Source organism: Chenopodium album, chromosome 8, assembly GCF_948465745.1.
Source record: "Chenopodium album chromosome 8, dcCheAlbu1.1, whole genome shotgun sequence".
Lineage (NCBI taxonomy): Eukaryota > Viridiplantae > Streptophyta > Magnoliopsida > Caryophyllales > Amaranthaceae > Chenopodium > Chenopodium album.
The window spans coordinates 15,647,290-15,658,109 of record NC_137841.1 but is presented as its reverse complement, the minus strand read 5'-3'; the positions used below and the strand labels follow the sequence as shown (position 1 = coordinate 15,658,109).

General features: G+C 33.5%; 1 protein-coding gene across 1 annotated transcript; it reads left to right on the top strand.

Annotated features, from left to right (window-relative positions):
• Positions 1 to 215: 215 nt before the first annotated feature.
• On the top strand, positions 216 to 10,015 carry LOC145641728 (dolichyl-diphosphooligosaccharide--protein glycosyltransferase subunit 1B-like). The gene is made up of 8 exons (XM_081692652.1): positions 216 to 372; positions 693 to 737; positions 1,272 to 1,900; positions 2,603 to 2,750; positions 3,658 to 3,840; positions 3,934 to 4,002; positions 5,429 to 5,518; positions 9,511 to 10,015. Exons 1-8 carry the CDS (start codon positions 247 to 249, stop codon positions 9,643 to 9,645), a joined length of 1,425 nt encoding a protein of 474 aa, XP_081548778.1. The 5' UTR covers positions 216 to 246; the 3' UTR covers positions 9,646 to 10,015.
• Positions 10,016 to 10,820: the final 805 nt, after the last annotated feature.

Below are 10,820 nucleotides of genomic sequence, written 5' to 3'. Positions count from 1 at the left end.
TAGGGAGAGGGATCATATGAAGTCTTGTATAGTACTTCGTATAAAAATCCACAAAAAAAAAAAAAAAAATAAAATAAAAAAAATAAAAAAATAAAAAAATCTCTTTTCTAAACAAGGCCGATTTCAAACAAACCCGACCCAAAACCCCGAATCGTTCCTTCACTTCAGTAACACTCCCTATTTCCCCCATTTCCAGGTCTTCTCAAAGTCCTCGCACTCTCGCAGCGTTCGAGCTAGAATCCATCAATGGCGATAGAACTCAAACTTCGCAACGCCTCAATTTTCTCTCTCCTCTTTTTTCTCTCTTTTATTCTTGGATCATCCTCAACGGCTACTCAACATGACCTGCGGATCACTTATGCTGAGCGCAGAGTAAGAATTCACTTTAAATCGCTTCTTTTTTTTTTTTTTTTTTTCCCTCAATTTTAAAGTATATACTGAATTAAAATTAAATTTTTTTTCAGTGCAATTAATCAAACTGTGTAATTTTGATCGATTTTAAGAATAAAGGGTTGTTAAATCTGGATAAAATGCATTGTTATTTTGAAATTATTGTTGTTCTGTCTGTTTTTAATGGTTGATTAATTATTGCTATCTTTTATAGCTTGGCATTGTGATTTGTATTGTACGATGTATTTGAGTTGCCAATTTTTGTTATTTGAGTTGCCAATTTTTGTTATTTGGTTTTGCAGATCGATTTGACTTCCCACATCATCAAGGTGTTCTTGACTCTACAGGTATATTTATTCCAATTTTTAACATGAATTTTGCTGTTAATTGAAATGCTAGTCGAATTCCGGTTAGAAATAGAGTGGGGTGAATTTGATGTTATCAGTGTTCATGCAGCGCGTTTTATTGTTTCTGGTTAGCTTCGGGAATAGAGCTATGCTAGGGGCTTATTGGACTGTAAATTTAGCAGGATTTGAACCTTGAAAAGATGAAATGAATTCTTTAAAATTAGATTACTATGGGCATTCTGACAAAATTGAGCTATGTCATTTTGATGGCAATTTTGTTTGAAATCTAATTCTCAGATTGAATTCTGCATGTTTTTTATTGTATTGATATTATAATGTGTGTAAATTTAATTTGTATATTTCTGTTGTATCTTATAACGCCAAAAGGTTTATCTTGTTAGAGCTGTATTTTTAAAAAGGGTAAACGTGGTTCACACAAGACGTTCAAAAAAGACAATACGCACACATATGCTTATGCTATGCACATTTGATTATAATTTGTGGTGCCATATCTGATGTGCTAAAGTGCTTCAGGTTGAAAATAAAGGAACGACTCCCAGTTCAGAAGTCATCCTTGCTTTTCCTCCAGCCCAAATTGATCATATCGCATTGTTAAAAGCAGCTGTACCGGTGGGAAAGAAAAAGAGAAAAACATACACATCTCTTGATGTCAGTCCTAAGCTACCTGATGGGCCGAATGGAACAAAATACTTTTCTGCCACTTTGCTTAGTCCTTTGAAGGCAGGTGAAACTGTAACACTTGAGGTCCTGTACATATTAACACAGTCTCTTGAGCCATTCCCAACAGAAATTAGCCAATCGGAATCTCAGTTGGTTTACTACCGTGATAGTGCAATCATCCTGTCTCCATATCATATTGATCAACAGACGACTTTTATAAGGACTGCAAGTAATAGAGTGGAATCATTCACACATGTGGAGCCCACCAACCGTGCTGGTCTTGAGGTGAAATATGGTCCATATGTTGATCAGCCTCCGCACTCATTTTCACCCATTATTGTGCACTTTGAAAACAACAACCCATTTGTTGTTGTTGAGGAGCTTGTACGTGAAGTTGAGATTTCACATTGGGGAAGCATACAAGTTAGAGAACAATATACACTGGCTCATGCTGGTGCTCGGCTGAAAGGTGCATTTTCCAGGTATTGAATATTTGCGCTATTGAGGTTTGTAGGTGAGTCAATTTTCCACAGACCTTATAGCGGTGCTTTTAGCTACTGTTTAAAATTAAAAATGATGTGAAGAACTAACCTTGGGAAGAATTTAATATCTCTTAATACATGGAATACTAGCGTAAAGATGGAATGCCAAAGATCCATCTTTAGATTTAGATTAATGGCACTAGTTATCTTTTGTATTGAACACTAAACCATAATAGAGACATCAGACATGGCTAAACAGTTGGTTATGGTTGTATAGTTGGCTATGCATTTACAAGCACGCCTCTTAGCTAAATCTTGTATAATTGCTGGGCAAGCACCTCGTGATGCTTCACCATAAGTGACGCTTTGCGCTCTGCAGACATGTGGTAATCTCTGGATTTCCTTATGATCTTAATAAAATAGAAACTTGTGAACCCTAGATTTCTTTGTTAGATGATGCAGACATGCGATAATATGTTTCCTCATGATAAAAATTGATGTAAAATTTGTAGTCGTATTTTAAGGACGCGCCTTATATTATTTTGATAGGCATTTGTGTCTCTCACGGTCCTGCCTAAAATCTTGGCTCTAATGCTATTGTTCAAAACTAATCTGTTAAATATTGCTCCAATGGTTTGATGGTTTCATAATTTGATGCTCGAACACGTATTAAGGCAATTTTTTTAAATATCTATGTGGCAGGGTGGACTATCAATCTAAGCCTTCTGTGAGCGGTGTAGCTTCATTTAAGCAGCTACTTGCAACACTACCTCCTCGGGTAAACTCTGTTTACTACAGAGATGAAATAGGAAATATCTCAACATCACGTTTGCGTTTGAACTTGAAGAAGGTAATACAATAAATGTATGCTTAGCCTATTTAGTTGATGAATAAGGTTATGTGTGTATTGTTCTTTATTTAAACAGGATTTTTCCTCTTATGTGTGGCTACGCATGCTGTGGGATATTGAGATTTATACATAGCTGACATAAGTTACCCAATGTTTAATGGATTGTCAAAAGGAATTTAATCTTATTTAGGTTCAGAATCAGTTACCTAAACTATGATATTTAATTCATTAACAAAACCTTAAGAGTAAACTAGCAAGCTCATTACAAAGTGGAAGCCATGACCAAACCCTCATGAACTATATTTATAATTAAGCTAAGACATTGGCTAAAACCCAACAAAATGGAAAAATTGAAAACAATTCTGTCCAACCAGCCCTTGATCTTTTCTGCAATTTAGCTATGTGCTGCAGAATGTTCATTGCCTTCTCTCTTCCCACCTTTATTATTATTGTTTTTTTTTTTTTTTTTTTTTTTTTGTGTGTGTGTGTGTGTGTTGGACCATTCAATGGGTGATAGTAACATGGAGGTGCTTCTATGCTTGTAATTTATCTGGAGCATCCTCTCCCTTTGGAGAGCAGGTGGAAAGTGAATTAGTTGTAGGAAAACACAAGGTGCAGGCATGGCCCTTGAAGGTTTATTTTTTTTTTTATTTTTTATTTTTTATAATATATATTTTTTTCTTTTCAAAATTTAATTAAAGAATGATATGTTTTGGATGTGTTTTAATTGTAAGCGCTTGACTAAATAATATTACTTCTGCAAAGTGATTTATTATTCTGTTAGGGTAATACAGTTCCTGTACATAGAAAGCATGCTGTATGCTCTATGTATCAGGAAAAATTGAATTTGACAACATCATTTTGTAAATAATACAACTTTCTTAAGGGTATGCTTGTATTCATGCAGTCAGAACTGGAAATAGAGCCTCGCTATCCTTTATTTGGTGGTTGGAGAGCTACTTTTGTTATTGGGTATAGATTACCTTTGGAAGATTTCCTTTATGAGTCAACTGATGGCAAGCAGCGTTATTTAAACTTCACTTTTGGATGCCCTATGGCAGAGGCTGTTGTGAATAAGCTAACAATTAAGGTATATTGAACTTTTAATTGACCAAATCTTGTGGTTTGCTTCTATCCAATCTTCCTACTGAATATCTCTTATCACCTTCTTTCTCAATTTTAGGTAGCTCTGCCAGAGGGCTCTAAAACTCCTACAGTTTCGGCGCCTTTTACAGTGGAACAACATTTGGAGGTAGATCAACACTTTCACAAATTTTCCTTTCTTTTTTGTTCTTTGTGGTTTAATTGAAATTAATCTACTGTGACACTTAACCATTTTTTTTTTCATGTATATACTATATACATTCAATAGGCACATCTTCCTTTAATTTTCTGTATAGTTATGTATTTTTAATTATGTCTAGAACTTTCTATATCTTTTGTTTTTATCATTTATCAACTTCATGGATTATCAATTAGCTGTTGAACAATGCTTCAACTTAGACAAACATGATACTTATTTGATTTATGTAGTTTCCGGAATAATAGGCAAAGATGATAGGAAATCAGTCAATCACATATGGTTACGTTGAGATTGTATTTTTGTAGTGTTGGAAAGAAATAGTGAGAACCTCGACTTATTTATAAGAAATTACAAGGTTTTAACAATCCTATAGTTATCAATGTATGACTCCATATTTCATTTGTGAATTTCACGAAGAAAAGACTTTAGTATTATACTTTAATGGTTCATATGTTGATCTAGTGCCTATATGGCTAATGTGGCAGTGTCAAATACTTCCTCCTTTTTCTACTCTTTTTACTTAGTGCAACATTTGGACTTTTACCCTATTCACTAGGGGTGAGCATAATCCAGTATTCTGTCAGAACTGGTTAGAATTGGGTCCGAAAAATTGGAACTGGTTTTGGAACCAGTTCTGACGGGTTCAGTAATTTTGGAAACCGGTGTTTTTTTTTTTTTTTTTTTTTTTTTTTTTTTTTTTTTTTTTGACAGAATTTTTTTTTTTCTTAACTGAATTTCTAAAATAGAATCGACTAAAGTTCATTTAAATAGAAAATTAAAATAATAAAGTAGAGACATTCAAATATTATATACTACCCCGTTTCTTATAACGTGCAACAAAGGGGTATTATTTGTGATATATAAACTATTCCTTTGTTGGGTTTAATTAAATTCATCTAGTTGTAATTCTGCTGTTCAATGATAACAAAAAATGGAAAATCTGAAGAGATAAAGTTGTGAAGGGGAGTGGAAGACATTGAAAGAAACTTTCTTTTAGTATACATTTAACTAGTCATCCTATGACCACTTCACAGTTATGTAATTAGGTGCTAAAGCCATTTAAATTTGGTCTGGGCTAGGCATTTTTAATGAGGCGTCAAATGTGCATCTAGGAGCACCTTAAAAAGGTATGCACTTCATGTTGTGCTTTGGAAATCTATGCTCCCTATGCCTTGAGGCTATTCAACCGTTGAACAGGCTGTAAAAGCTGTGATGTGAATGTAATTGGATCTTTGGTACTTGTGGGGGAAGGATAGGAAATGAGAGGACATGGTGGGGGAGGAAAACTTGATCCATGTTTATTTTGTGGAGACATTTTTACTTAACAGGCTCATTTCATGATTCCTGATTCTTCTGATGTTTGCACACTTTGCAGACCACTTATTCATATCTTGATGTACTTGGAAGAACTGTTGTGGTTTTGGAAAAGAAGAACGTGGTGCCAGAGCACAACTCACCTTTTCAGGTAACAACTTTCTTCTTTTCTTTTTTTTTTTTCTTTTTTTTTTTTTTTTTTTTTTGTGGTAATTAAAAAAAAATATTAATAATGATTATTTTGATGTAAAATGCAATGAATTATACTTTGTATCAAGAATCCTAGTGGTAACAAATTTTAGCATTAAACATTTGTGTATCTTGTGTCTGCATTCGTATTATTTTTCGGCTGTTGGTTATCTTGACAGTTACAAGTTATGTAAATGTGTAAACAGTATATGAAATACCGTGCCTTATCTAAGGCTCTTTGTAATTTTTCTAATTTAAAACTACTTGTCTTTATCGAGAATGTGTCAATAAATTCTTTGTACAACATATGTTCGTGAAGGTTTAACTTTGTCATAATAGACTTTTGTTCCTAGGAAAGTTTGAAAAGAGTGAGTGGGAATTAGAAAAAGGTATACTTTGTATTATGTAAGTAAAAGGTGGGTGGTTGTAAGAGAGAGTAGAATTGTAGAAAGGTGTAATTATTGTGGGGAAAGGAGGATAAAGAATTTCTATCCATGTAGAGTATAAAGTTTGAATAGAGTATGCAAGAAAAAAGTATCAACAATTGCAACAACAATAACAACACAGCTCCCGTAAAAAAAAAAAATAAAAATAAAAAATAACACAGCCTTAGTCCAAAATGATTTGGGTCAGCTAACATGAATCGTCTTAAGGAGCCGTCTGATATTAAAAAAAAAAAAAGGACATAGCATAATAATCATGGAAAGGTATACTACGTATAAAAGTAAGCAAAAAGGTGGGTGGTTGTAAGAAAGAGAGTGGAATTATGGAAAGGTGTTAATATTTTGGTGTAAGGAGGATAAAGTAATTCTAACCTATATAGAGAATCAAGTTTGAATAGAGTGAGTGGGTGTAAGAAAAAGGTATACTTCGTATAAAGTAAGTAAAAAGGTAGATGGTTATAAGAAAAAGGTGAATGGAATTCTAGAAAGGTATAAATATGGTGAAGGAGGATTAAGTATTTCTATCTATATGGAGAATAAAGTAACTTTTAGTTTAAAAGGTGGGTGGATGTAAGAAAGAATGAGTGGAAAAGTGTAAATATTGTGGGGGCAAGGGGGAAAAGTGTTCTTATATACTATAAGTGAGTTGAATTTTTGGATACACCTTAAAACAGAAAGTGGGTTAAACTTTCGAAAATGGAGGAAGTGTGCTTTATCGTCTTTTGGGTGCATTTTTTTTTTCTACATCAAGTGATCACGACCACCAGTAGTGCCCATTGGGCTATACTATCAAAGAAATGCTCTAAAAGCATGCTTATGTTAGATTTTGCCAACCTCAATAGTCATATGGGTTTCAAGGATGCTATTAAAACTTAGTAGTGTAATGTTGTTCTAATAATGGAGGGCATAACAAGTGGCCAATCTAATTATGACTTGAATATATGATAGCGTCCCAACTAAACTAGACCCAAGTTGGTGATTCCTTGTTTAGATCATTTTTAGGTTGGTTAAATTTATAATTTCATCATCACTTGAACATAAGCCAGTGCAAAACTTTATCACATCTCTTGAGATGAGCCACAATGATTGAGAGTAGTACTAGGATGGGTTTCTTGGGAAGTCCTCGTGTTGGCCCATGTAGCCGACCCTACTTAGCAAGCAAGCATTAGCAAGCAAGCATTATCACTTGAACATGATAAGAAATGTTAAGCTTTGGGTCAACACAGCAAGTTAAGGGCTCTTGTTTTCGGCATGAGACCATGAGCAATACAATCCATTAATGCGAATGAATGTATGATGCTCTAGTAATGATAATACTCCCTTCGTTTTTTTAAGTGCCCCATTTTACTTGACTCACTTTGACCAATGTTTGTTTATTATACATAAAATAAAATATAGTCTTGTGGGTACTTGTTGGAATCGTCTCAGTTTATATTCAGTTGTTGTAATTTGTACTTATTGATAATTAACAATATTATCGGTCAAAATTTTGCATCAGCATGTGTTGAGCTCTAATGGAGTATTTTAAAAAAATAGAGGCGTAGTTCATAATTCCCATAAGTTTAAAATTTTTTAAATCCGAGTTGATAACAATGGAAACTATCTAAAGCTAACATAGTAATCCTTTTCGACTCAAAATGCAATACCAGACAATATGGAACAAAAGCACAATTCAAATGTCTTGTACTTCCCTATTAAGGAGAGGAGAGAGAATGATGAAGCAAGTGGGGTAGACTAGTAAATGCAAAGTATTAAACTTATCTTAAAAGGAAACGTGTCAACTACAAATAAACTTTCTAAAAAGGAATACATGTCAACTAAAAACACGGAGGTAGTATATACAAATTACCTCCAAACATAGACCACTATATATAATTCATGTGTAAGCATATATTGGGCATTTGACAACAATATTATGGGGGTGGTGTGGGACTTAGTCTGATACAAGTGTGCATTGATCAATAATGGCTAGAGATTAGTGTATTGATAAGGGTGTGAGGGAGTAGCACATTGGTGGGTCAGATTGGATCAAACTGTGTTTTCTTGTTGGATCTGGTCATTTTAAAGTAACAGTATTGTGTAAATACTTAAATTCCATCAGATGGGTTTTAGGGTTGACTAAAATTTTCATCTCCAACCTCTGGTATCAACACCTTGATGTGTATTAAAAAGGCATGGACTTGGATCTCAAAGAAAATCCCCTTTGATGAAATCATCTAAGCATTTTATATCATTATTGTAAATAAGTTCAACAAATTGCCAATATGAACCAGCTTTATGCTAAACAAAGCAAGAATAAGAAATTGTTTATGATAGCTGGAACTATGCTGAAAGTTGACCCCTTGTCATTGAAGTACTAGTAAACAATCAGCATGCAAGTAAAACCGCAGTTACCGCCCAGCCACTATCACATCTAATGACTAAAATGCAACCAAAACCCATACATGAGCTAAATCTACGCACCACAACTGAAAGCTGTTAATGGTTTAAATTTTCGAGTGAAAATCAGGAATAGAGAAGCAGAAGCCAACTAAAAGCCATTGGTGGAACGATATGCAACCAAAACCTCATTTTGCTCACTTTCATAGTTTCCAACCCCATCAATTTCTTTTGATTTTGTCAGTATTCCAGGATTTTATAAATGTGAAAACAGCTTTAGGGTTTAAATTATGCTTCTTTATTATGTGCCTCAACAATCGTAATCTCATGTGTATCTCTTAGGGGCAATGGTAATAGGGTCATTGATCTCTATGTTACTATCAAGTATCGCCGGTCGCACCCTCTGTCCATTGATTATAAATCTCAGCCTTGCAGTATTTCAGACCTTTATGTCATCTGCTCTTCTCATCCAACTTTGATTTTGCAATACTGTTGTGGAGCAGTTTCTACCCGTAAGCTATTTCTAGTTGTATCTGATTTTCATCTTCCTCGTCAACTATAGCTGCCAAAGTCCTTCACTAACTACTCTGTCACTATATTCATAATGATCAATGAAAAAACACCCTTCTGCTTCTGGGTATTGCTGGAAGTTCAACATCCAGATTTTTTTTTTTTTTTTTTTTTGAGAAAGTCAACATCCAGATATTGGTCACAATAGAAATGCTTGCATATTTTCAGTTCTTGTTCTGAATAGTTAGTAGGTTACAAACAGGCAATGTGTTTTGGTATGTGCAGAACGGTAGAGCCTAGGTGCTACAAAGGATAAAGATATCATAAAGTTTTTTTTTTTTTAATTTTTTTTTTTATTATTATTATTATTATTTTTAAAAAAAATTTATTTCATTGCACACCTCATATGCTTATGGTCTTCTGGATGTTAGAAATTTAACTCCCAGCTATATGATACAGCATAAATGCATGTATGTTCCTCTTATATCTTACACTTGCATACATATATCAAGGTTTTGTCATCACTGTTTAACAAAGAGGCTTATTGCTCCTTCTAGTTGTAAAGCTGTAATACTGGTCAATGTGCTGTAAAGCTATCTGATCATCCATTTTCTCCATGCAGGTTTACTATAATTTCAACCCTGCCTTCATGCTTGTTGAGCCGCTGATCTTGGTATCCATCTTGACATTATTTTTCTTGGCTTGCATAGCCTATCTTCATGGTGATATCTCCATCCACAAGCAGAAAACATCTTAAAACTTTAGTGGCTAAGTAAGGGTAATATATTGCTAGTTTTTTTTGTCTGATATGTGCAAACTTGATAACACATCTCAGTGTTTGATGAGCTGATAGTTTGAAACAACTTTTGTGTTTTGCATAGATGCTAGATTGGGAGATTTAGGAAGCCTCGAAAAAGATTAGTAAAATATCAGAACAATGACATCATCTGTTCTTGTATGTTGTGTTTTTTGCTGCAAGCAAGGTGATGTCTTGCATCCGAGAGTAGCATCAGAATACATAACCATTAAAAAAATATTGAAATTTCACTGTATTTTAGCTGAATCAGTAGGTGCAAGTCATTTGCAACTTTTTTCCATGATAATATAGTATACTATTTTTATTTTTATTATTTTTTTTTTAATTTTTTTTGGAAAAAAATAAAAATAAAAATATTATACTGTATTTTTAGTTATAAGGTTATGAGAAAAATGCCAATATCCCAACATTCTATGTTAGGATATAATACAACATGCTGAATTTAGAATTACAAATTTATTAGAACTCTTCTTTCTGATCCTGAACTGATTCAAACTTGCCCTTCAGAAGGCCTTTTGTGAAAATATCAGTAAGCTGGTTGTCCTCCTTACACTAGTTTAACTTAAATTCACTATCAGTTTCAGCTTCTCTTATGAAAAATGATAATTCACCTTGATATGTTTATTACACTAACCAAATTAATTTTTTTTATTTAGTTGAAAGGGTAATGCTATATGTAGCCCTAAGGAAGTAAGGGCTATGTATAAGCATTATATACTCTTGAAAATTATATAAAATTAGAAATTTATGTCAAAAACACGTGTAAATCAATCAAAGTTGTTAGATAAAGCAGTTGCTTTAGAAAGAGTAGCTTATGAGTTATACAAAGATCATTTAGAATTGGATTTGAAACATGTCTTTGAAAAGAGAAGAAACAAAGGTTTTAAACATGAGAAGGGTAAATTGTTGACAAATTATACACAAAGACGGACTAAAGAATTGGATACAAAGCAATTATGTATGAAATGAACCAAAATAATTGATTGATGGTTGTAAGAAATGAAATGGAACATAATCATGAGTAGATCTGCCCCATGGTTTAGTGCACCATATTCAATCCCATTAAAGTATTACCCCAGCTGAAGTATAATACTTATTTGAATTGAAGAAGAATG

Coding starts and splice junctions, on each gene's coding strand:
- LOC145641728 (XM_081692652.1), top strand. CDS start 247: ATGGCGATAGAACTCAAACTTCGCAACGCCTCAATTTTCTCTCTCCTC. Junction 1,901..2,602: donor CTGAAAGGTGCATTTTCCAG/GTATTGAATATT, acceptor TCTATGTGGCAG/GGTGGACTATCAATCTAAGC. Junction 3,841..3,933: donor TGAATAAGCTAACAATTAAG/GTATATTGAACT, acceptor TCTCAATTTTAG/GTAGCTCTGCCAGAGGGCTC.